At 37.7% G+C, this 27,583-nt stretch overlaps 1 protein-coding gene across 19 annotated transcripts in view; it reads left to right on the top strand.

Annotated features, from left to right (window-relative positions):
• NRXN3 (neurexin 3) overlaps window positions 1–15,614 on the top strand; it is a gene marked incomplete at both ends in the record, with an annotated part of 1,631,502 nt that extends 1,615,888 nt beyond the window's left edge. For 11 of the 19 annotated variants that reach the window (XM_079699595.1, XM_079699596.1, XM_079699580.1 and 8 more), the window contains one exon: window positions 15,313–15,614. In XM_079699595.1, coding sequence (XP_079555721.1) covers window positions 15,313–15,614 — 302 coding nt within the window. Of the gene's footprint in view, window positions 1–14,688 lie in introns of all 19 variants that reach the window. The other 8 variants (XM_079699579.1, XM_079699593.1, XM_079699590.1 and 5 more) reach the window with 2 other exon arrangements.
• Between the last annotated feature and the right edge of the window lie 11,969 nt (window positions 15,615–27,583).

Below are 27,583 nucleotides of genomic sequence, written 5' to 3' on the forward strand. Positions count from 1 at the left end.
TCCCAGCACCAGTTTATGAGAGGGAGAATGAGTTAGATAGTGGTGGCCTTTTTTCAGAAAGCTTTTTAAGCCAGCTGTGGGTGAGAAGGTCCAATTTGCATTGGAACTGCTAGCTAGAATTCAGGGAAATCCTATCTGGTTTAGAGAAGAGTAAAAGAAAATAAAACAAAATAGAGGATGCAATGCTTCAACAGTTAATTTACAAACCATTTACTCAACACCTCATGTGGGAATAGCACCGTGCTTGGAGCTACAGAGGTCTGCAAGAGAGAAAAGTAGACTGGCCTCCCTTTGCGAGGTGTTTTCAGGCTATTAGAGGCATTGTTCCTTCACTAAGCAGTGATTTCCTGAGCTCTTACCAAGTGTCCAGTACTGCTTTAAGTACAGTGGAGAATGAGACAAAGTTTCTGTTCTCATGGAGCTTATATTCCATAAATAAATGGGCATGGAACAGCTAGTAAATACTACACAGAGAATCATGAGGGGACGATCAGTTAGTGAGCAGGCTGCTTACTACAGAAGTCACAGAGGACCTCTCTGAGGAGTAAAATTGGAGGAGAGACCTGAACCATCAGAAGGAACAAGCCAGGCAAAGAATAGGAAAAGGAGTGTTCTTGGAAGGGAAGGTAGAGAGTATGGCCAAAGTCTGAGACATCGTGGGTCAGGGGCAGCTGTAGGAGATGAGATGGGAGTGGTAGGCAGCTTGCAGATCACAGGGGACTTTCACAGCGGGTCACGGTACAGAATTTGGGTTTGGAGAATTCTACTTTTGAGGATTTGAAGCAAGACAGTGACTTGATCTGTTTTATATAGTGTACTTTTTAAAGATCACTTTGACTTCATTATGGAAAATGGATTTTAGGGAGCCAGAAGTGGAGGTGGGGAGATCAATTGGGAGGCTATTGCAGAGTCCAGGCAAGGAATCATGGTGGCTTACTCTAGGACTTGGGTGATGGCAGTGGGAGAAATTCAACGTGAGGAATTTGTTGCCAAAGTAGAGTACACAGAACTTCCTGGTACACTGGATATGTGGAGATGAGTTGGGGTAGGGGCTCAAATATCATGACTAATTAGGGGCTTGTACACCTGGGTCAAACCCAAAAGATGGGAAACCTAAGAGAGGTGCAAGTCTAGAAGGAGAGTAAAGGCCAAAGTTCTCTTTTAGCCATTTTGAATTTAAGGTGCCCCTTAGATACTGAAGTAGAAATGTTGAGTAGACAGTTGGATATGGGAAATTGGAATCTGAGAGGAGGTTTGAACTGCAAATCATAGTCATATAGATGGCAGGTCTATACAGCCAAGGGGCAGGATAGGATCACCCAGCCTAGGGCCACACCTGGGACCAGCCATGAAATGGAGAGATAAAGGGTCAGAACAGGAGGAGGAAAGTTGGAAAAATCTTGGGCTATTCAAGCTAAAGGAAGAAAGTATTTCAGACAGAGCTTTCATTTCTGACTGGCACACAGGGCATTTTTATATGGATAAAATAAATCTTTTATATTACCTACTGTCTTGGACTTTAATGGAATTATAAGGACCTAATAGTTTGCAAATAATGAGCCATATGCATATATTGGCCCTAAAAATCCACAGAGAAGCAAGGTTAAGAAAAGGAGAGCAGTTGCTAAGTTCATGGCTTTAAGCTCTATTTACACTGCTCTTTCTCTTTGTTTTACTTCATGAAGATATTCGATGAAGATAACTCTTGATTAAATAAATTAGTGCCAACAAGGGTAACTTTTTTGAATCCCACCCACTTCACAAAGCAGAGATCCAAGTGCTGCAAGCTGCTCTATTTTTGTAGTTCAATTCAACAAATATGTACTGAAGACCTATGGTGTCCCTGCTCTATGTTAGATGGGTTAAAAAACACAAAATAATTATAAAGATTCAGCTTGTGCATCAAGGAGTTTATAATATCCTGAGTGAAGAAAGACTTATTTATACTACTACCTGATTACCATTAAAACAAATGAAAATAAGAATATTAATTCCTGGAAATTTTTTAATTGAATTTTCCCTTTTGTGCATCGTAACCAGTATTAACTCATTTGGCAGAAAAGAGCTAAACTACTACCTCGACCCTCCATTCCCTCATATCCTCATCTTACCCCACAGTTCTAATGCCTGTTGAGATATGTTTTCCAAGGGAATTTGATGAGAGTTCCACCCTTGTCACCATCCTCTTTGGTCTCTTCAGTAGCACCAAGTAATGCTGAACTCATAGAATATAGCAAATAACATCTTCTTGCATTTGAATTGGATATTTCATAGTTTCCAAAGTAATTTTACTTAAATTTACATACATATGTGAGCTGGAAGGACGAGTCTTCCTGATTTTATAAATGAGCAAACTGAGACTCCAGGGGATGGGGTGAGGAGTGAGTGACTTGTCTCAAGCCATGTGGTTTGAGAGGAAGGGCTCCTATGAAAACATATCTCAATATGACCTCTTCGAAGCTTAACTCTAACCCACAGAAGAGTGAAACAAATTAACTGTAAAATTACATACATATATAACAAAACTTCACCACTAAAAGATGAACTAATCAAGCTTTAAGAACTTGCACTATTGGAGGGGTAGGAACAGGGGTTAAAGAGGGGTAGTAATAGTGGCTACTTGGGTTAGGGTTTTTTTGTTTCTGTTTTTGTTTTTTGTGGTACGCGGGCCTCTCACTGCTGTGGCCTCTCCCATTGCGGAGCACAGGCTCCAGACGCGCAGGCCCAGCGGCCATGGCCCACGGGCCCAGCCGCGCCGCGGCACGTGGGATCCTCCCAGACCGGGGCACGAACCCGCATCCCCTGCATCGGCAGGCGGATTCCCAACCACTGCGCCACCAGGGAAGCCCTGGGTTAGGGTTTTTGACTGAGGTTATTATTTGTTTGATGCTGAAGCAGATGCTCCAAGCATCCCACTCAGAGTAGCACTGATCTCAATTGTCTGAGACAGCCTTCTCTGAATATGAAACCCTCATAGCTGATGCTTTGGTCAGCTTTGAAGAAAATAGTAACAAACATTTGAAGAGCTCTTTAAAATTTATAAACACTTTCAGATTCAAAATCTCAGTTGTATAAACTTACCCTTTGAGGTAGGTTAATTGACCAGCCATTATAATCATCATATTACACATGAAAAGACAAGCTCAGGGAGATTAACTGACTTTTTCAATGTCCTAACAAGCTAGCATAGTAGGTGATACAACCAAGAGTGGAACTTAGGTCTCCAGACTCTAAAGTTTCTATCCCATATACTAGATTTCAGGTACAAGGTGAGCCACTTTGGTGATGTAAGATTTTAATGCTTTTATGGAAGCTCTAAGCTAGTGTGGGGTTAAAAAAAAAAAGCAATTAATGATATTAATTAACTTATTCATTCATTAGTTCATTCAATAAACGTTTGAGTGATTATTAGTATTCTGGTTGGTAGGAAAAAAAAAGATAAAAAGATGCTATTCTTGTCCTAAAGTTCTGAGTGTAGCTGAAACTGAGAAGAAAACAAATTAAGTGCAGTGGAGTGTTGGAGCCAGTAACAACCTGTACAGGATGCAGTAGGTTCACAAAAAGGAATGGAGATTTGGGGACAGAATTACAGATACAAGTTAAGGGTTTCTTAAATACATAGGGAAAGAAGTCATTAACGTAAGGTCCTTCCATGTGTAAACATTCTATTCTACCAGGTTTGAAAATGCAATACTACCTTTTGTAATGTTTTATCCATTCTTATGAATCTTCTTAAGTATGAAAAGTTACTCTCAATCGGGCAAGCAGATCACTGATACAGAAATACAGTTCTAAGTATTGGGCTTGATGGTGTTCTTTACTCTTTTCCATCTTGGAGGTTTAGTTTTTCTCTTTCTCCCTATTTACTGTAATTAGGTGTGTAAAATGTTTGGGAACAGATAGTACAAGAACTTCTTACTTGGGACATTTTTGTTCAGCATTAAAAAGAAAATGTTAAGTTTTTTATTTAGAGACAAATACCATGTTTGAAGCAGTCTTCACTCTTTCTCTGAGCATCACCCATATCTGAGGAAGAGGTTGTGAGAAGTCAGGGTAAACTCAGGGCTCATTTTGTAACACAAGTGACAGCCATCCTCACATGACTAGGATTTGACATCCAGGCATAGTTTCTCTGTTCTTTTTCTAAGCCAAGCCATGATTCAGAACTGAGCCATTGATTGTCTCAGAAGAATCCCTCCCTTCATCCCACAGTCACATAACATATCAATCAATGAAAAGGATTTTGGTATTTCATAGGAGGGACAGATGATGAAGAGATTTATCTCATATACCTGATGTAAAAATCTTGAAAATTCTCATTAAATATTTGTTCTCCAAACTCCTTTTTACGCTTCCCTGATTACAATTTTTTAAGTGTTTCCCTGGTGTTGTACTCTGATTCCCAAGAAGGTTGCCTCTTCCTTCCTCTTTCCAGTACTTTCAATGGCAAATTTAAAATATTTAATGTTATGCAAAATAATTCATTTGGACCTTCCTCTTGAACCTCCCCTGTGCACACTGAAGACAATGTCCTTATCAAGCAGGACTCACTCTCCCAGACAGGCGGGTTTGCACCTTGAGTTCCTTGAGTATTCTTCCAGCTTCTCAGGCACAACCCCAAGCAGTTTAGAAACACATTTCTTTGAAACAAGTGCACTTTCCAAGATGCATTCTGAGTAATTCCGTCTTATTGCATCTGATGTTCTTAAAAGTCTGATTTTGCATTTAGACAGGGTTATTTGGACATGGGTGGGATAAAAATGGTCCCATCAAAATATGCTGTTTCAAGTCAAATTATTGTATTATTTGTTCTCAATGGCAAATATAACCCCAAAGCATTCTTAACACTCAGTAGAGGCATAGATCCAGAACCATGCAGTTATTGGTAATAAAAACCTAGTGTAGATATGTAATGAAAGATGAAAATGAAGTTGTGACCTGATTATGAGCTACTGGCAATATTATTTTCTATCTTATATTAGAAATCAAATGAGCTTTGTGTATTTTAACTGATGGTTGACTTATAAAAATGTGTAGGCACTGATGTAGTGTTGTGTTTGCTTTATATGAAACTGTGGCTTCCATGGATTTAAAAAATACATATTTTATTTGCAAAGTGACAACCATAAATTTTGGTATGTTCAATTGTTTAGCCAGTGATTTCCAGAAAGTAAGTGGTGTCCTACTTGTATGAGTTTTAAAACAGGCAATTTTGAAACAGGTAAATTACTCAGTAGAAACCTTAGGAGACTCAAATTGCTGATGTATCTTCCTCAAAACACCTCTTATTTTCCAGGAGTATGTGTACACTAGACATATCTTATTCTTTATAAGTCTCACACTTAGACCACTTAACATTTCCTACTTAAAAAAAAAATGCCTATGAAACAAAAAATAGCCCATGTGAATGTTATTAAAACTAACTTTGTCCTACAGAAGTAATTTGATGCCTTGTGAGGCAATCTGTACATATAGGGTCTTCTCATACAATAAAATTCAATGTTAAAAGTATAATTATTCAAAAAAATTAACTAAATGGCAACAAGGGTTTTTCTTTTCCTATATTGTTGGGATTTTTTTCCTCCTCCTAAAACCTCCCAGCTGCCCTTTGTGAAGTTCCTAGAATAATGATTAACATTATAAAACCAGAGACTAAAAATCTTGGTACGGACTGACCCATGGGGACACATTACTATAATTATTTTAAAATAAAAGGGGCATCCCATAAGGGACAAAAGTCTGACTCATCCTCACAATTTATTCTGTTTGTCAAAGTCACCCCCAAAATTTCTTAGGAGTGGTTGGAATTGGCTCAGAACCAGGGGCTCTCAAGTGTCTTACCTTTGTGGTTCGCCTACCTGGGTTTCCCAGTCCTTGGTTGAACATTAATGTTCTCACAGGGATAAAATATTTAATGTAATTCTTGTGATCTCTTCCAGTAGAGGCTGAGGCCATTTCTAAAACCTCCTTCCCCATGTCCCTTCCACAGTATCTTCACACACACACACACACACACACACACACACACACACACACAGTTTGTCTCTTTTTTCCTTTTCTCAAGGTTTAATCTAGCATTTTGTTTCCCACATGGTCTCTAGAAGACTGGCAATTTCCCCCAATGTCCTTCAAATAAGCCGCACTCATTTCCTGACTATCCTGTAGTTAGTTTACTGATGCTATGCCACTATGCTCTTTACAGTGGAGGAGTGGAGGGGGTTTTGCCTCTATTACCTAAAAAAAGCTGTCCATTTATCAGGTACATTTAATTACCACAGCTGTCACCCATGTGCCCTGTCAATTTGGCCAAGTCCAAGAACATGTATATGGAGCAGTATTAATTATAACCCCTCTAGGTCTTACAAAATTTACCTTCTGAGTTTATGGATGAATATGGGCTAAGTTTCCTAGAGCAGAACCCATGAACTCATGTGTATTTTTACCTCAATTCCTGCCACTACAGGCTCTACTTCAAGCCCCAACACATGTACACGTATACACATGCTTACAAGAATGTAATTGGCAAAAGGCCTTGGGATGACCTTTGCCTCTACTGGAAAGGCATGAAACTAAATCCAGTACCTTTCTCCTACTCTCAAATTGGTTTTGTCTTGCTGACCTCTTCCCAACCCTAACTTGCTGGTCTGTTTTCCTATTTTCCCTAAATGCAACTTACTTTAAGCATGTATTAACTTGGTTAACATTCCTGCAGTTAAAGGATAATAGACAATTACCCATTTGTCAGTCTTAGCCTCTTTCTTCTCTCTCAAATGTCTACTTATGACGTACATCCAGACTGCACGCCCCTTTTTTGTTTTTGAGAAGCAAAACCAAAAAAAAAAAAAAACATTTTTAAAGAAAATGCAAGATTTCTTTTTAAAGAAAATGCAAAATTTGTTTTTAATTTTGGCTGTCAGCAAAAGGGGAATCAATAAGCCAGAATATACAAAACAACAAAAAAAAGTGTCCCCTGACTGCTCTGTCTGTGCCTCCTCAGCGTGTGCATCTGGTTGTTCATCTCTGAAAGTGTGTGAAATACTCTTTTCTTTCAATTATTTTTCGTTCTTTGCTCCCTTCTTGTTTGGGAATTAAGTGCTTTTTGTATTATATATATCTATCTGTATATATATCAATGTGTTTCTTTTTAATTGCTAGATCTTTATCTTTAGATTTGGTTTTATCCAAAACTATGACAAAAAAAGTTATGAATTGTTTTCTGCAACTTTTCCCCACTCCCTCTTTAAATGTGGAACAACTTCAGCTGCAGAATCCCCACATCCACATCTTTCAAATAAGCCCAGTCTCACTAGAATCACATGCACCATGGGTGGCATGGGGAAGACAGGTGATGTCATTCAGACAGTACCCTTTCTATATAGGGAAGTCATGAATGACCCAGCCAGTGGGCTCCCTATACAGCTTTGTCTTTCGATTTGAAGATCTCCACCCCCTCCCCTAACTCTAGATGGGGCTGTGTGCCTGCCGATGAAGTTGTTCAACTTGAATGCATAAATCTAGTCTCCTTGTTTTTGCTTTTAACCTTTTGATCATTATTATAAGTATTACTATTATTATTTTATGTATTTTGGCTACTTTTAGTAGGGACAAAAGTTTAACTGTTTTTATTATTTAAAAATCTTTAATGAAACTGTAATGATTTTTGGAGTAATTGCATGTTGAAGAAGTTGCAGCTTAGGGTGTGTGAGATTGTCAGTGTTAGAGTTCTGTTCTTTATTTCTGTAGATGGGCATGTGTAGGCTCATTTGTTTTTGTATATTGCCCATCCCTTCCTTACAGCCAGAAGCTCTAATGCAGCTAGATCACTCCGTGCCGCCCTTACATGGACATGGCGACTCACTTACACATTTACTCCCATCATCTTCATCTCTTGTGTAGTACACTCATAGATATGACCCTACCCTTTCTGCATCTTTCCTTCCCATACCCCTCCTTTCTTTAGCATTGTTCAAACTTATGTGCTGTCATCCATCCCCTTCAATTAAAGAAAGTCTAAAACTTGTCAAAAAGACAAAAAAAATTAAAATTAAATATATATCTGAGAACCTATAATAATGCAGAAATTCATTCAAAACCCTCGAGATTCATAGATTGTTTTAAAGGCAAATTATAAAATTAAACAGGTTTTTTTAAAGTTTTTTTAAATCATTGCAATCAGAATAATTTCAGATTCAAAACTGATGCCCTCCCAAGCCCCTCAAAGTAAAAAATTTGTTAAAGTGCAGATTTTTTTTTTCTTTTCATGTTATGTGGTGTGGATGTATGTGTTGTTGCCTCCCTGTATCATCCTCTGTTGTAAATTATTATATTTGAAAAATTAGACATTTTGCTCAAAAGTTTTTAAAGAAATGACAACAAAAAAGCAAGTTACAAGAATGTGGCAATTCTATTTGTCCAAGAGCATTCTTACACAACTTTCTTTTGTAAATTTTTCTTTCATGCCAAAAAACATGCGGGCAATTTGTTGATGTAAGTTGACTATAAATTAATACAGTATGCTTTTTTAAGTTAAATTATTTTGTCTATATGGAAATGGTTTCTTTATTTTTCCTAAAACAGCCTCTATTTTTTATTTGCTTTTACTTTTCTTTTCTGTCCTTATGTTGTGAATGCCTTGTTGATGTTATTTGCTCTCTTTCCCTCTAGTTTACTTTGAACCTGGAGTTGATTTTATTTTCTACTATGTGATTTTGAAGACAATATTAAATATTTTATTTCATTTGTGTCTATTTGCTTAATTTTCACTGTTATATTTTGTGCTGAATTGCTTCTAATGATCAATGTGAATTCTACTCTTGGTAGAAGGGTGTGGATAAATTGTTCTTACCATCCAAAGGAAGCCTGGCCTCTTTGCCTGAACCAACTTTTAAAGCCTTGAAAGTAATGGTAGACTCTACAGTGGGATATGAAATTGGATACAACCTACAGGAGGCCTGTACTCCAGAAGAAAGTTAGTTGAGTTAACTGCAAATGTTATCAGTGGTAATACATCCTAATTTAACTCCTTAGAAAGCATTTGAGGAAATCAGTCTTTTATTTTATTTTCCTTCAGCAAAGGGGAAATAAGGTACTCTCAAGTGACTATGGTAGAGCTTGGTTATCCAGGATTAAACTATCACCATCACTGCAAGCTACAAAATCACTTTTACTGAGAATAGAGAAAGAACCCCAGAGTTTAGAGTATTGTCCTATGATAATGATGCCTTCCAAAGTATAAAACTAACTACTGGTGAAAGCACACCCGCACACAGTAAGCACCCAAATCTCTCTCTCTCTTTCTCTTTTTCCTTTTCCATTTCTATTAATATTTGCCATTTCTCTCAAGGATTTAAACAGGTAAGCTTTAAAAGGATCCTAAGATTCTACCCACAAGAAACATGATGATTTTCACATCTAAAGTTTTATTTAGGAAACGTCTCAGGTAGGTATTGCCATTTTGTGTGACTCTACGGTGAGAATACTCCTTGACCTTAAAGGTATTTGGTCAATGTTGCCTTATCACTTCAGGAAACAAAAGATCAGCAAGAAGTGCTATATAATTTTTAAATAAAGAGATTACTTGCTTCACTTTAGTTTTAGGTATTAGTATTACTGTTAAAGAAATATCAAACTGAAGAGTGGATAAGACATATGTTTCCAGCCCAGCAGCTTCAATGAATGTACTTTATCTGCCTCAGTTTATATGATTTTATATTGTTTGACATGTTGGATGATATTTTAGGTTTAAAACTAAGAATCTCCTAAATAGACTATTTTATCTAATTGAATTGAAAACTTTTATTTTTGTTGAGGATGCTATCCATAAGTCTATTTGATATAAGGCTTATCATTTATTTTAAATGCAAGCTCTTGGGCTTATTATAAATCATTCTTCAAACTCTGCATTTAAAATAGCCTTAATAATCTAGATCCTATATTATTATACTTATACCTCAGCATACTACTACTACACAAAAAAAGGTCAGAAAAAAGTAGTCAATGATTTCAGTGTTTATAGGCCCAAAATATTAGTAGAAATGATACTAGAAACTAGAATTTTGGAGTAGCAGTTTCTGTGCTAAATACTTAACATGAATTATAATTAACATTAACATGCATTATTATTAGTCACATTGGTGGCTTGAGATAGGCTGTGTTATTATTCCCATTGTACAGAGATTTTAATAAATTTGACCAACTCATGGCTAGTAAGCCACAGAACTGTGATGCTAACCTGCGTCTGAGTGACTTCAGAGGCAAAGCTTTTAACCAATAGGCAGATGAAAAACTCCACTAGACCTTCCTTCTTTTACAATATATAATGACATCAGGGGGTTATAGCTCATCTTACGTGGGTGTATATTGAAAAAATAGAATCTGTAGTCTTTCAGAATCAAACCCATTTCAGATAAACTAGGGGAAAATGTCCTACCTAGAGATTCTCATCTCATTAAAATGCTCATTAAAAAGTTAAGCCCCTTTGAGATACTTGAGTTTTTCTGCTTTCTTCTCCCCAGGGACTTGCCATGCCTGTCTGTGACTATTTTTTCTGAGGTTGGATGCAGAACAATTTCATGGTTTCAAGCTTCCAGATATTGATGTGTTGCAAGTACACACTTCTGTGGCACCAAATAACTAAATGAATATCATTCAATAACTAATTTTGTGGGGAAAAAGATGATTCCTCCCCACTGTATGTTAGTTTCCCAGCAGAGAATGAGAAAAATGCAAATAAGAGATGAGGTAAAGAACCTAAATATAGATAAAAGAAATTCGAGGAATTGGAGCACGGTGTCCTCTCCCAGAGTCTCACTCTTCAGTGTCATTGTTTTTCGTATTTTTGTGACTTCTTCCACTCAGATATCTCCAGAGAGGCAAAGGTTGGAGCCATATTGAAACTTTGTGCTGCTTTTCTTGCTTTTTCAGATGACCCACTACACCACCATCACCTACAACATTCTCACAGTTCAGAAGAGTTCTATTAAATTTTTAATATACTGTCTTTTTCGATGGCAGAGAGCCCCTTTTGCTGAATATCAGCCCTAGACACATGAATTATATATCTATAAATACACTCATAAAACAAAAAAGCAGGGCAGCCTTCAGGGCTAAAATAGACCTTTTATATCCCTAGTGATCTCTCTGGTTTAAAGATAAGCACAACCCTGTCAAAAAAGGGTATATATTCCTGATTTAAAATGCTAACTTTAAGGAATATGGATAGTTCTTATTCCAAACCAAAGAAAAATTCTGGGGATTGAATAGGAAATTAGAGTTGTGATGGATTACAGGTTTTGTATTACTCTGCCTGCAACCCCTTATGACTTTAAGCTTGTTGCTTCTATGAATACTTTCATAAGCATAGACATCTGGTAGATCACTGATTTCACGTTCTTTGGGCAGTGAAAAAAAAATTATCAGCTGCTCCAACATTTCTGAGGAAACTCACTTTAGATTAATACAAATAAACATGAAATCTTAAATAGCCTTCTGCAATCTAAGTCATTTCTAGTAAGGATCTAATGATGGGAGAAACACATCCTTCACCTCCTTATCTCAAATGATGTGTGCCCTTGGACCTCCCAGGACACTAGAATCATCTTAAATCTTAAATATGGAATTTGATATTAAAATGGCCTATACACCCCAACTCACATACTTGTCCCAGGCACCTTTCACGTTTATAGTTATCCAAAAATTTCCACCTACTTTCACTTTAATTCCCCTTTGTAATACCAACTCCTACATCCCAGTGGACTCCCTTTCAAATTAAAGACATTTTTCCAATTTCTTGAGATGCCAGGAGAGGGGAGCTATGAAAGTTCCTATGATTTCATTGATTAAACACTACCAGGATTTGGGCTCAAATGTCCCTGACAGGGGCATCATTTATCATTTTTAACACTGCTACTAGGATTAATAACAAAATGACAAAGAAATTGAAGATTAGCAGTTTTAACAGATTCTGTTATTTAAACTCTGCAACAGCATACCCATCATTTTAGTTTGGAAATAAGCTCTTACCATTTCACTTAAAGGCTCACCAACCTTTTAGAAGCTCTTTGTAAATTAGTGAGCTTCAAGACCCTCTTTTCATCCCCTTATCAAAAGGATGATTTTCACTTTTTTTTTTTTTCTGCTCCAAGAGAGATACTCACATTAGGGTGTTGAATGAGAAGCGAATAGCAAAGGAAAGTGGAAGTGATTCAACTGCAGAATGAACAGTTTGTAGATTTTGTAGATTTTTAACAACAAAGACACAGTGGAAGCTTTAGCTGGGATTGAAAAGACAAGGGGGTAAAAAAAGACAAATGTGAGACTCCAGTTGGGTGTCACAGATGGTACAATAAAATTGCAAATGAATGCCACTCTGTAATCATGAAGACAGTGATCTTAATCTCACTTAAAGAGACACTAGCATCCTACTTAACAATTTGCCTTTATATTTAATTATTTGTTCCAGGACTTCGCCTCCCAACAAATCAGTCATTCCTTGTCCTTTATCCCAGTTTACTCTCCACTTAATAAACAATGGGTTGATTTTTATCCTTGCCCTAAAAAGCAAATGACTCTCAGTATTTGTGCCAGAAAAGAACACCCATTCTAGGTGAGATGGGTACAAAAACCCTGTCTTGTTCTCTAAAGGAAAGTAAAATCATCCCTGAGCGATCCCTAGGGAACCTTTAACAGACTGCATGAGCCTTCACTCCTCTCTCCTCACTGCTCTTTTCTTACTCAGACACTGCCTTCTCCCCCATATCATCTTAAATATAACACTCAGGGCCTCCCTACCGGAAGAATAAGAAGAAAAGGTACCTCAGGGTTAGCTTTAGGACTGGCTTACCTTTATGGACCTGTGTTCCAAATCCCATTTATAAAAATTAGCAAAAGTATGTAAATTATGCATTAAATAAGTTGCAAGACATATGAATTACATATCTTCACAATGTAAAAAAAATAGGCATGCTTGTCCAGGAAAGCAAGTCTGAAGCTTTGTCAAATCTACAAAAATCGGTTTGCTCAATAGTTTCAAACTCTGAGCACTAGAAGAGAAGCTTGGGGTTTAAAGCACAGACTAAAATATCATCTTGAGATTCTCAGAAAGATTCTTGTTTTATTTCCCCACATGTGCTAACATCATCAGGTAGGCCAGGGATGACTGTACTGTGCTCTCTTGTCCCTTCCCTTCCTTAAGGTATGCATTATGTCCATTGTTGCCATGCTCCCCAACTCAGTTTCTCTCTGCAGAGAATAAAAGCTTCTGATGTGGTGCAAGCAGTTCTTCTCTGGTGCTCTGAAAGTGTGCAGTAGCTTTCTTTGCAGGAGGCTTTTTCTTAGCACACCTGAAACCTGGACAGTTTAGATGCAGCAGGTCAGAAAGAAGACTTCAACCATAATATTGTATTATCATCTCAACTGTCTGACTAACTGGGTCAGGGACATATCATGCCATCCCTGCTAGAGGACTTTTAAAAACAATAGTTGGAATAATTTTTTAAATAAATTTAATGAAGAGACATGAACTGTGACTTCTTGATTCTTTCTCTGTTTGAAAATAACACTGTAAAGAAACACAGGAGAGACTGAAGACTGATTATCTTGCTTACATACATGAATAATAAGCTTGGCCCTACAATTAGGTGAGTAACATCCACCACAGAATATTTGTGGTAACCATAATTTGCAGGGCACTATGATTTAGTGAACTATTCTGAGCTTCCTTTCCTGACCTAGTCCTCGTATGTTTATAAGTGCAATAACTAGGGTCTGTGGGTAAACCGATAAATATCTGCCATTCTAAGAAATAAAAGGAATCCAAATTGGAAAAAAGGATCACTGATTTTAAAAACTACTTTGCTATCTCCACATTTCTGAATCTAAAAGTAAGTTTCTAGTAAGTCATGGATATGTAGGCTGGGTATTCTTAAAATCTAGTGTCTGCTCAGTATATATTACATATAGCATAAAAGCAATGTATAAATATAATACCAGACCAATGTAAAACAAGTTGTTTTATAGTCAGGGGAATTTCTGGAAAAGCATAATCAAGATGGGCTTGTTAGATGAACATTTTCAACCTACTGTAAGTTTCCCTTACTTAGCATATAGTAAATGAAGACCGCACTTGATAAATGTGAAATAAAAGGTAGTAACTTAAAATACTAAAGATGAGCTCTTTTATGTTCCTTAATCTTGATCTCAGTGACATGGAAAATATGTCATTCTCATCCTAATGGGAGCAAATAAGTAGAAACCCAAGAAAAAAATAAGGAAATGCTATGGCTCACAGATTAATCACATGCATATGTGCATGTACGTATACACACACACACACACACAATTTTCATGGTCAGTATTTGCAACAGTATAGGTGAAGGTCATTATCCTATAAGCAGATCCTGGAAAAAGCCTATTTGAATTCTATCTAAATAATTACTTGAGAGTATCTTTAAAAATCTAAGCCCCCAATCTAAGGATTTCAGGTTTTGATGGCAAGAGGCATATAATGGGCTAGAACTATAGCCCAATAATCAGCCTAGAAGTAGAGAGGATCCATATGTGGATCCAAGTCATTTTATTATAATTTCGGAGGTGTAACCTATGAACTATACATACATTCATTGAGTGTGGCTGTGAATTGTTTTTCTACAAATATACTAATTCTGTTTTTCTTTTTCTTTTCAATCCCAGGAGGTGAATTAGTTATCCCTCTTCTTGTAGAAGACCCTTTAGCTACCCCTCCTATTGCTACTCGTGCACCTTCCATTACACTCCCCCCTACCTTTCGCCCCCTCCTCACCATTATTGAGACCACCAAAGATTCCCTGTCCATGACCTCTGAGGCGGGGTTACCTTGCTTGTCGGACCAAGGCAGCGATGGTTGTGATGATGATGGCTTGGTGATATCTGGGTATGGCTCAGGGGAAACCTTTGACTCTAACCTGCCCCCTACTGATGATGAAGATTTTTACACCACCTTCTCCTTGGTAACAGATAAGAGTCTTTCCACTTCAATCTTCGAAGGTGGCTACAAAGCACATGCGCCCAAGTGGGAATCCAAGGACTTTAGACCTAACAAAGTCTCCGAAACTAGTAGGACTACTACCACATCTTTGTCCCCTGAGCTGATCCGCTTCACAGCTTCCTCCTCGTCTGGGATGGTGCCCAAATTGCCTGCTGGCAAAATGAATAACCGTGATCTCAAACCCCAGCCTGATATAGTCTTGCTTCCGTTGCCCACTGCCTATGAGCTAGACAGCACCAAACTGAAGAGCCCACTAATTACTTCCCCCATGTTCCGTAATGTGCCCACAGCAAACCCCACAGAGCCGGGAGTCAGACGGGTTCCGGGGGCCTCAGAGGTGATCCGGGAGTCGAGCAGTACAACAGGGATGGTCGTCGGCATTGTGGCTGCTGCTGCCCTCTGCATCTTGATCCTCCTGTATGCCATGTACAAGTACAGGAACAGGGACGAAGGGTCCTATCAAGTGGACGAGACGCGGAACTACATCAGCAACTCAGCGCAGAGCAATGGCACGCTCCTCAAGGAGAAGCAGCAGAGCTCGAAGAGCGGCCACAAGAAACAGAAAAACAAGGACAAAGAGTATTATGTGTAAACACGACACCACTAACGATATGCGAATTTAAAACACAGGATTATTTCTATATAAATATATAAATACTTGGAAAATGAGATTTCACAGATGTCAGAACTGTTCTAACTATGAGATGGGGTATACCATGACTATGGTGGGGAAAATCATTTTTAAAAGAACACACACAAAGATGTACCTACCTATAAGATTCAGCCATGGCTGCTTTGATTCAGCCACTGCTCGGAGACAGTTCTTTCTGCCCTGCTGTGTCATAAAGCACACACTTTGCCCTCTGGAGCGAGCAGATGGCTCCCCCCACTTTCGCGGACTTGGAAGCTTCCTTCTCTTTAGGACCTTTCATCCAAGGTAGAATACTTCATGGCTTACTTGTTCCATAACTCCAAGTGAGTCTGTAATAATGATTGTGAAGCTTGACTGTAATAATGTTTTTTGTTTTGGTTTAATTATGTAAAAAATGAAAACAAAAAAAAAAGAAAAGAAAAAGGTAAAAACAGAAACAAAAAAAACCCACCCTTATCTGGTTCTGGCCAGTGTGTGCGTAACTTTTCAAGATCTGAGGGGAAAAAATGGCTTTTGGGTATTTGTTTATTTTTTGAGAATAACTGGACATAAGTTAAGAAGAAGAAAAAAAAATCTCAGAAAACAGAAGAGAAACTATTGCCATATGAACTCAAAAGCTACCATGGTGTCCACTCTACATATCAGGTTGTGGCGTTTCTAGATTCTGTTGTCTATTTCCTATGCGATGCTTTGCTGAACACATAGCAAAATCATGGGATGGATGATAATATTGATTTGAAAAGCTGGTTCCTCAGGATCAAATTCCAGAATTTGCCACCCAAACCCTGAACAGATGGGGTTAGGGCTGGTTTTATCAGAGCTATTGGCTTTACTTAACAATATTGTTCCTGTCCATGAGCCCAGCCAAATTGTGGTAAAGGAGAAAGCCCCATAAACTAAAACAGAGCCTTTCCTAGGGAAGGGGAATGGGGGTGGGCTGGATCTGTGACTGATCAAAATGCATGCAAATATAAAAGAAAAGACAATATAAGATGTCTGTTAAAGAATCAAAACAGACAATAGGGGAGTTCAACTTGTGATGGAACCACAAAAGGTCACACAAGCCAAACATGGCATGACAGAGTGCAGAATTCATAGTTCTTTCCCCGCCCCCAACATGATAATGTTTTTCCTAGTGATTTAATTTTGCAGCCTGACATTTATGGATAACTCTGTCCTTCCATTTGCTCATGTCTCCCTTCACCCATCTTTTCTAAAAATAATAAATGAATAAAGCTGCTGTGACACACAAAAAATGGAATTTAATAGTATAATATATATAAATAAATATATATACAGATATATTTATCATGGTATGTTTGATGGGATGACTGAAACAGGAAAACTGTTAAAATCTTGAAGTGGAATGAGAATGTTGTTTTAAAAGAAAATAACAAAACGACAAAAAAGTAAACCTTAAAATGTGAAGTGTGAGTTTAATTTTGTCACAGTTAACTGTGTCAAAGAGAATAAAAAATCTTCTCAGATTTTGTTTACATATTTTACTACATTTTTGCTGGTATAATTCCTTAGCCACCTGTGTACATACTGCTTTGAGAACTGTTCTTTCCTTTCTATTTGTTTATTTCAGTTTGTTTGGTTTATGTTCCAGTTGTCTTTCTTTTTGAAAAGAGGAAACAATGTACAGAAAAACAATAAACTTGTTGTGTGGCCATACCTATCCCAAAAGCAAGAGAAATATTCACACAAAAGTGAAATGTGTTCTCTTGAGGGTCAGATACATACAGTTTCTTTTGTACAGATGAAAATCAATCAGCTGTTTAGATTTAGAAATCTACTCTTGCTGGTTTTTGTAAGTTGCATGAATATTTGACTTTGAAAAAGTATCTTAAAGACATGGGGCAAAAAGCGCAACCTAAACAATGGTAGCCTTTACTAATATGTATGGAAAGAGGTGTTCCTCATTACCTGATATTTCAATGTGTTAAGAGTTTTGGATTATTTTGTTGTCATTGAAAAAGACAGGATTATAAAGAGATATCAAAGCACGATTTAGATAACCTAAATGGCCCAACCTATATGAAGTTGATTATATCTCGATGTCTGTAAAAGATTGCTGTTCTTGGAGTCTTGAGGTCTTGTGAACTGATTTCCTGCTTTCTTTCTTTACATTTTTTATTTGAGTAAAAATACATTTATTCCTTTTAGTGTAAGTTTCTATTTGGACAATTTTATGGGAATATGTGCATTCTGTACGTGAGCTTCTATCATATTGCTGTTGTTTTATGAGCAGACTCTTAAGGAATTTATTTTATGATGTTGTGAAGTTACTGCTTTTTCTTTTTCCTTTTCTCTTTTATTTCACATTTGCATTTTAGTTCAAGGATATGCTTAGCAATAAAATGTTCTTCCCAAAAGCTTGTATGATGATGTATTTTTATTTTCCAAACATTTGGTAAAAGACCTTGTACTGGGGCTAAATATGTCATGTCGAATTAAAAGCCAAGTAATCTAGGACCATGTTCATGTGAAATAAAATATTATAACCAGTTACTAATACTTATATAAACTTATCAAAAGTGACATATTTGGGGGCTAAACAATTATTGTCTGTCAACTGAGGCATTATTATTTAGATAACTATGGTAAAGTAACCATGGGAAAACACTTTTCTGAACAGGTAAGATGACAGAAGCATTGTATTCTGGAAAAAATATTGTTAGATACTATTTTTTTAAATTTTTGGCAACTTTTAAGTATTTGCTGTAAGTTAACAAACTTACAGAACCATGTTCATGTTTGAAACACTGGAAAGCTTTAAATGCATTTTTTCCAAGCCTCCCGCCATATTGAAATTTTTTAGAAAAGTACTAAATCCAAAGTCAAAATTTAAATGAGTGCTTACATTTTAACAGCTTCTTTCTAGATTTTCAGATTACAAAATTCTGCAAACATTCATTATAGCTGGAACCTTTCTCATATCTCAGATGTCCTTGATATGCTGGTTCATTAAGCACATGCTTACTTTGCCAACTGGATAATCCATCATGATATTCTACATTTTTCACCATGATCTAGAAATGTGAGTTAACTGAACACCTGTACTCTAGCCATATATTGGTTACCAATTTTTAAAGAGTTAGAATTAAAAGCAAATATAGTTAACCCTGTTCCTTCAGATTTCACTGGTGGAATGGTTATGCTATTAACTTTCATGGAAATGGAAAAAAATAAGGCTCAATGAGGTCAAACTATGGAAAGTTCCTTTTTTGATTCCTGCCTCAGATAATTTACATGAAGCAATCATTTATCAATGCCCATGATATGCCAGATACTATGTTAAGTGTTTTGGCTTATGTAGTTTGTTTAATGCCTGAGTGGTAGATAGCATTTTCCTCATCTTAAAGATGAGGAAACAAAGACATGACGAGCTTAAGGACAACTTGGCTAGTACATTTCTAATCATGTTAAAAGTCAGGCCTTGCTGACCTGGAGGTCAGTGGGATGTCGTGAAAAGGGTACAGGCACTGAGGCCAGACACAGCTGAGTTGTTACCCCAGCTGGACTATTCACTGTGTGTGGACAACTTCACTATGTCTCTGAGATTTGACTTCCTCATCTGAAAAATGTGACACCTCAATGACCTTGCCTCACAATATAGTTTGGGTAAAAAAAATTGAAATAATGTGTTTTAATTGTGATTGTTACAGAGTAGGGGCTCAACAAGGTTAGTCTCCATCACTTGAGTTCTGTGCTAGTCATTTACAATAGCTGCCTTCTAGAATTACAAATTCTACAATAAATTCTATAATAAAAAGATTTATTTAGTAATTGTCAAGAAATATTGCCAAGTCATGACTTGGATTTACTAGCTATAATTGATAAAACTAGTATTTTCTAATCATATACTTTGATTGAGGGCATGACTGCAACTAGTAAACGTGTTATTGACAACTGGTAGCATGAATCTGTCTGACAGCATATTTTAAGCAAGTGGCCAAAAATTAGGGTAAGTAAAGAAGCTACAGATTTGAGAAAATGTTCAACTTCCAGAGAAATTCTGAGACGATGGTTAATGTGGTAGATTCATCAGGATCTAAGTGGCATTTGCTCAGATACTTTGGTTAATGTCCATGAGCAGAAATAATTTGTCATTATCTCCATGAGGGAGTACTGAGATGGTACCATCCCTTTCCAGTGTGTTTAACTTTGGCCACAGGCTTTGGAATCAGAAAAGCTTAGTTCAAATCTTGGCTCTGAATCCTGGGTCTGTCCTTTACCAGCTGTGAAACCTTGAGTAAAGTGTGCAGTGACTCTAACTTCATCCATGAAACTGGAATGATATGGCCTCCTCTTAGTGCTATTCTATAGTTAAATGAGCTAATGTGTATACAAGTGCCTGGTTATAAGCACAGTGTCTGGCCGATAGCCCTCAAACAGCAATGCCTAAATTGTCTTATTAATCATCTGTTATTATCCTAGAAGAAAAATAATATAAAATTCTTCCTTAACATCTACAGAAGTTACATATAGGAGAGCCCCAGAACAATCATATGACTTTTGTAACCTAACATCATAATTGTTTTTATCCCTCTTACAGTTGAAATCACATCGATTTATTGATTCTTTGAGCTCTCCTTGAGTTTTCCACCAGAAATATGCCTACCCTTGTAAAGCTCTTTACCTCAATCAACTCCTTCAGTATAGAGGCCATAGAAAGTTTCAAATGGTAAACTATTATTTACCTCAAAGGACAGTCTTCCATGCTTCCCAAATCATAGTTATTATTGCCTTAGACACACCTTCAAAATTCTAGATTAGCTTTCCTTCCACAGACTTTCTAAGTGTCACTATTTAATGTGTAATCCATTTACTCTTTTGATAATTCAACAAACATTTACTGAACACTCATGTGCCTGCCAATCTACTATTGGCTATTGTCACTTTGTTTCAATGAAAGCAGAAAATGGAAATGGGAATTTTAAGCCTTTTTACCTCTTGTATAGATCCAGATAGGCCCAGGTTCTCTTCCCCCATATTCAAGTTGAAGTTTGATTTTTCTCCAAAAATATCCCAAGCTGTATTTGTCCCAGTTGAATTGAAATCTGGATACTGTTTGAGATTAGTTTGATGATTAATGTATTTATTAGGCATTATTAAATGATTACTATGTCTTAAATTGAGAGGGTTAATGAGTTTATAATCTACTAAGGGTTGCACAATCAAGCTGTCAAAGTTCAAGTGCAAACTAAGCTCTTTGGGGGTTCAGAAGAAATAACTTATGGTTAGGTTTCACAGAGGAGGTGACATATTAGGTAAACCTTGAAAAATTGATAGGCAGAGATCAGAGCTGCATGCCATCCCAAGCAAAGTACTGAAGTAGGAGGCAGTAGGTCAAAACCATAATTTGGATGGATCACAGATTGTATAAAGTACACTAGTGGAAGATATGGCTCAGGAGGTTTTCGAAATTTGTTAGTGAAAGAGAAAAGAGAGACAAGAGAATGTCTTGAGAAGTTCTCAAGGTCAAGAGTTAATTTGTCATTGAGTGAAGAGGACACAGGAGGAGAAAGGCAATAACTGATACACTCTCAGAGAGGGTGAAAGATTATTGGAGTGATCAAGTTTCCAGATAGAGGTGTTACTCTGAACAGAGAGGGGGTAAGCTGTTCTTCTGATAGAGTAATGAAGGAGAAAATGGAATCAGAAACTGACATATTGCAGTGGAGGTGACAGAATATGGGACAGCTATAGTCACAGAACCTCAATATTCTAGGTAAATCAAAGGCAAGTTATGTACCTAATAGTGAGGCTGTGAGCACGTGGCAGGAGTCTGTTGACAACCTGTTAGGTAGGCAGTTGATGAAAGTGTTTGTTAGAAGTTGGCTGTCTTTATCTGGCATTAATAGCAATACTTTAACACAGATGTAGAGAATGGACTTGAGGACATGGGGAGGGGGAAGGGTAAGCTGGGAAGAAGTGAGAGAGTGGCATGGACATATATACACTACCAAATGTAAAGTCAATAGCTAGTGGGAAGCAGTCACATAGCACAGGGAGATCAGCTCGGTGCTCTGTGACCACCTAGAGGGGTGGGATAGGGAGGGTGGGAGGGAGACGCAAGAGGGAGGAGATATGAGGATATATGTATATGTATGGCTGATTCACTTTGTTATAAAGCAGAAACTAACACACCATTGTAGAGCAATTATATTCCAATAAAGATGTTAAAAAAATAGCAATACTTTATATTTTTGCAATATTTCTTTTATATTTCATGACTTGAAATCCAATCTTGTGGTTCCAAATTTAAAGCTCTTTCAATTATGTAATGGTGGCTCTAGAGAAACAAGTCATTTTATACTTCTTCTTCAGAGCATTTGGAGCTAAGGAAGAGCATGATAAGATGTTGTGTTAGGCTACTCAGGGTGCCATAACAAAATGCCATAGGTTGGGTGGCTTAAACAACAGAAGTTTTTTCCCCACAGTTCTGGAGGCTGGAAGTCCCAGATCAAGATCCGGCAGGACTCCTTTTTTGGTGAGGACCTTCTTCCTGGTTTACAGATGACCACCTTCTCACCCTGTACTCATATGACCTTTCTTCTGTGCATGTGCAAGAAAGAAAAGATCTCTCCCTCTTCGTATAAGGCCACAGTCTTATCAGATCATGTCCCCACCCTTAGGACCTCATTTAACTTTACCTCCTAAAGATCCTATCTCCAAATACAATCACACTGGGGGGTTAGGACTTCGGCATATTAATTTGGGGGGTGGCAGACACAATTCAGTCCACCATAGATATACATGGTGTTGGGAATTGGTAAGGTGAAAATTTTCAAGGCTCAAAGGAGTCAAGGAATCCAGAAGAAACTCTAGCCTTGTTGATGTGAGTACATGTGCTAGGTAGAAGAGCAAATAAATCCAAGAGAGACTAAACAGAGCAGAATAGGATCGTAGGAATAGGGACCAGGATTTGAAAGCAGTGTTAGGGTTGTATAGTTGTATGAGAGGCCCTAGAAGACAGGAACAGCTAAAGGAAAGCCAGAGGCAAATTTGGAAATAAATTAATAGTGTGAACTTCAGAGACTATGTTAAGGTACATGGTTTCTGGAGTCAGAATGCGATGGCATGTATTCTGGTGCTGTAACTTTGGATAAATTACTTAGTCTACATAAGACTCAGGTTTCATTCCTATAAAAGGAAATTATAATATTACCTATTGTGTAGGTTTGTCAGAAAAGGTTAAATAAAATAATGCATGGGAAAATGCTTACTTAGCTTATACCTGACACATAATAAACCTTAATAGAAGTTGATCATTATTACAATTTGGCCTCATTATCTGACTCAGGCAGGATCAAAGTTAGCTGCTATTTGCATGGCTAGCCAGCACCAGAAACTGCATAAATATATGGGTTAGGCAATCACTCTATTTTCCTACTTCTTTCCTTTGCCAAGAAAATACAAAGTGCAGTTGCTTGCTCATTGGCAAAGTTTCCCCTTTACTACCACTGAAGTTCTCTGCTTCCAGGATCCAGCTTGGATTATGCCCAGGGAAGGCTCACATCCTGAGATTTTCACTCCTCGCCTGGGTTTCTAGTCCTCGGATTCCTGTGACAGTTGGTCAATTAAACACCAGGAAGCCAAGAGGTCTTCAGAGAACCTTCACCATTTTAGTGATATGCATTATTTTTTTTTAATATTTTATTTTATCATGAACGCTTAACATGAGATTTACCCTCTAATCAACAAGTATAAAATTTCAGTTAAGAAGAATAAGTTCTAGAGCTATGCTGTACAACATTGAACCTACAGTCAACAATACTGTGTTGTACACTTAAAAGTTCATGATCTTTCTTAAACTCTAAATTTGTTCGGTTAATCACCTTGAACTGAATTTGAATCTTTGTATATATGCACATAAAGCATAAGAGCACAAATTCAAGAAAAATTAAAATTTTTCTAAATAAATTTGAACTTTTTCCCTCACTTACATCCAGTAGAACAATTTATTAATTGTATTCCAGTGGGTCAGTGAACACTGATAAACATAGTAATTAACTGCACCTGGTCCATCAGCAAAATGATAACCTAGTCACACAGACCTTCATCTCCAAAGCAGAAAGGACCATGGTCCCCTCTTCCATGCCAGAGATCTCTGTGTATTTTGGGTTTGTTTTTAATTTGACTTTTTACTGTGAACATTTTCAAATATTTTCAAAAGTAAAGAGACTAGTATAACAAAACCCCCATTTATTCATTATCTAATTTCAAGAATTGTTAGTGTTTCGCTATCCTTGTTTTATCTATGCCCACCTCTCCATGAAAGAATGTCTTTTAATACCACACAATGTTAAGAAACACAAAAGAAGCATTAAAAGAATAGTTTTTGTTGGGTCTCTTGACCTGAGTCTTATTCTTGTTCAATGTGTTTCAGAGTAACTAAACCTAACACTCTTTCCAATGGACAATTAATGGCCTGATTCCAGTTCTTTATTCAATGACAACATGAAAGACAAGATTAACTGCTAAGTAGACTCTTCACCATTTAATGAGATTGCCTGAAAACTGAAAGGATTTTTCAGCTTGTACGTATTTCAATTCAACTGTGTTTGATCACTTTTTGAAATGAATAGAGAAGTCTATATATTATATACAGCTGCTTAATCTTTTGTGAAATGTGACATTTTGGACTAGAATCCATGTTCTCCTTCAAGGGAATGGGAAGGGAGACTACTACTTATTTGCACCTGTGGAAGCTAAGAAATTCTCAGTTTTACCTCTAGAAATGTGATCACAAATCTGCTAGCATTTTTCCCTAAGATTATATTCATGTATTTGCAATAACTGTAACTACACTGAATTTGCATGAGTCTACATAGAAGAGATAGATCATTAAGCACATTCTCAAGTTATAATGTTATCACTGCTCCACTGTCGGTTGAAAATCATGATTTTCTCTTCTTTGCTCTCACTCACTGCAATTTTTGGCCTAGAATTTTCATCATAAAAGTATTATGAGAGAGAGAGAGAGAAAGTTATTTATAGACTATTTGATAGTCTTCTTTTCCATCGAAAAGTCAAAATAAGTGTTAGGAAAAATGGATAGAACCACCACAAACTCTTGCTTCTTGGTTTCATGGGGAGAATGAAACCAAGAAAGAAGAGTAGGTTTCAACAAGTAAACCACTTTCCTGTTTCTACTCTGTGCTCAGCCGTTTGCCCATTTATTTATTTATTTATTAAAAAAAATTTTTTTTGCAGCAGTTGGGGGAGCCTAAATATTCTTCTTAAAACAAACAAACAATAAAGGTTGTCTAGGTTTGCAAGGAAGGACAATTAGGCAGGGTGAGGAGTGGAGTGCAAGGTAGTTTAAATTAAGGGTATCATTAAAACTGAAAAACTAAAATTTCTTTAGTATTATGGTGTAGTTTTTGATGTTAATACATCACCCAGGAAAACGTGCTTATGTGCACACATGGGCATGAGTAACCAGATCTGGGGTTTTTTTGTTTGTTTGGGATTTTTTTTTTGCAAAAAGCTTTATTGTTTCCATTTGGCCCAAGGCTTGGGAGAGAGCTCCAGGGCGGTTACAAAGCTGCCTAGTGGCGGCAGAGAGAGGCTTCAGGCAGATGCCCTGACACCATCGGGGCTCCTAAAAGGCCACTGGGCTTTGGCTCCTAGTCATGCTTGAAATTGAGCCTTTGGAAGAGATACTCATCCAGCCCAGTCTGCGGAGGTTAGCCAGGTGGTCATAGTCTTCTTGATGAGTTTCAGCTGCTCCTCCAGGAAGCAGCTCTCCCGGAAGTCAAAGAGGTGAGGGTCTGCCTGCGCAGAGCCCAGGACATGCCGGTCCACGAGGGCCTGATTCAGGTTCTTCTCCATGAGAATGGTGGCTTCCCTCGCGTCCTGGGTTTTACCCACTCATCTTGGGAGGCCTTCTGCTCGTCCTGGAAGAGGGCGTGGCTGCCTCGCTGGTTTTGCATTTTCAAGAGACGCTAGGCACCCTCACGCTTCTCTTCGGCCAATTCACAGAACACGTGGTCCACGCCTTCCAAAGCCACATCGTCGCGGTGGAAATAGAAGCCCAGAGAGAGGTAGGTGTAGGAGGCCCGCAGATGCATGTTGACCTTGGTGGAATAATTCCGACGAATCTAGGAGCTCATGGTTTATTGGTAATACGGAGCTATGCTCAAAAAATGGTGTTGGCTAGTCTGGGTGACCAAGGATAGCTGAGTGGCAGATTCCTAAGGTTGCAAAGGAAAAAAGGTTGGAGGGTGGTCAGAGGCTGGAGCAAGGGGCGTTGCTGGGTCTGTTTCATCCAAACGCTGTTGAAGCAAGAGACAGATCTGCAGGACTGCTGAGCACCCTGCCCAGACCTGTTTTGATGTGCAATCTGAAGTGGAAAAACTAGGATAGCTGTTCCTTATAAACCAAACAAGGAGGGAAATGTGGGCAAGAGGAGGAGAGCAGAAGTAGAAGAGCTGCTCCTAAATTCCTGTGGTTTGTAATTGCTCAGAAGATAGGTCCAGAATTAGAGCATCTAAACAATTAAGTCTCTCCCTCCTCTTCCCTTCTCTCCCTCTCCCACCCAACCTCTCCATTCCAGAAATAGTGTCAGATGTCGACGAATAAGCTCTGAGTTTACACACACACACATAGCCTGCACTCTTTTGTAAGAAAGGAAAAAAATAGGTACTTATATAGTAATTGCAAAATGCTTTAACCACTGTGCTGGTCTTTTGTGATAGTCTTTATGTATCTTTTTCTCTTTTAAATTTAAAGCTTCCTTAAACAGTGATATTATAAACATCATTTCCTTAACATATATTATGAAAACATAAATCACTTCTCTGTGTAGTTGGACAGGCCTTTCTTGACTTCCTCACTTGGCAGGTGCAAGCTGCAATTTGATAAGATATATATGCATATGGGGCAGTAGATGTTTCTGTTTTTGTTTTTGTTTGATGAATCCTATTTTTTTCTAGCTTTATTGAGGTATAGCTGGCATATAATATTCTGTAAGTTTAAAGTGTGCAAAGTGCTGATTTGATACATGTATATATTGTATGTGTATTGTATACATGTGTGTGTATATTACCACAGGTTTAGTTAACATGTACTTGACATAACTTTTTTTGTGTGTGACATTTAAGAATTACATTCTTAACAGCTTTCAAGAATACAATACAGTATTGTTAACTAGAGTCACCATGTTGTTGGTTAAAGCTCCGGAACATATTCATCATAGAACTTGAAGTTTGTACCTTTTTACCAACATCTCCCCTTTCCTGCTGCCACTCTACCCCTGGCAACTACCAGCCTGCTCTCTGCTTCTCTGAGTTCTGCTTTTTCCTATTATACGTGCAAGTGAGATCATACAGCATTTGTCTTTCTCTGTCTGACTTATTTCACTTAGCAAAAGGCCCTCGAGTTTCATCCATGTGTTGCAAATAGCAGAATTTTCTTCTTTTTATGGCTGAATAATACTTCATTGTGTGTGTATCTATATTATATATTATAGATGTATTATATATAATATATATATATATCACATTTCCTTTATCTGTTCATCTGTCAAAGGACATTTATATTGTATCCATGGTTTGACTATTATGAGTAATGCTGTAACGAACATGAAGGTCCAGATGCCTATTTAGGATGGTGATTTCATTTCCTTTGGATATATATCCAGAAGTGGGATTGCTGGTTCATACCATAGTTCTAGTTTTTCCTTTTTTTCTTTCTTTTCTTTTTTTTCGGTACACGGGCCTCTCACTGTTGTGGCCTCTCCCGTTGCGGAGCACAGGCTCCGGACGCGCAGGCTCAGCGGCCATGGCTCACAGGCCCAGCCGCTCTGCAGCATGTGGGATCTTCCTGGACCAGGGCACAAACCCATGTCCCCTGCATCGGCAGGTGGACTCTCAACCACTGCGCCACCAGGGAAG

Source organism: Hyperoodon ampullatus, assembly GCF_949752795.1.
Source record: "Hyperoodon ampullatus genome assembly, chromosome: 3".
Classification (NCBI taxonomy): Eukaryota; Metazoa; Chordata; class Mammalia; order Artiodactyla; family Ziphiidae; genus Hyperoodon; species Hyperoodon ampullatus.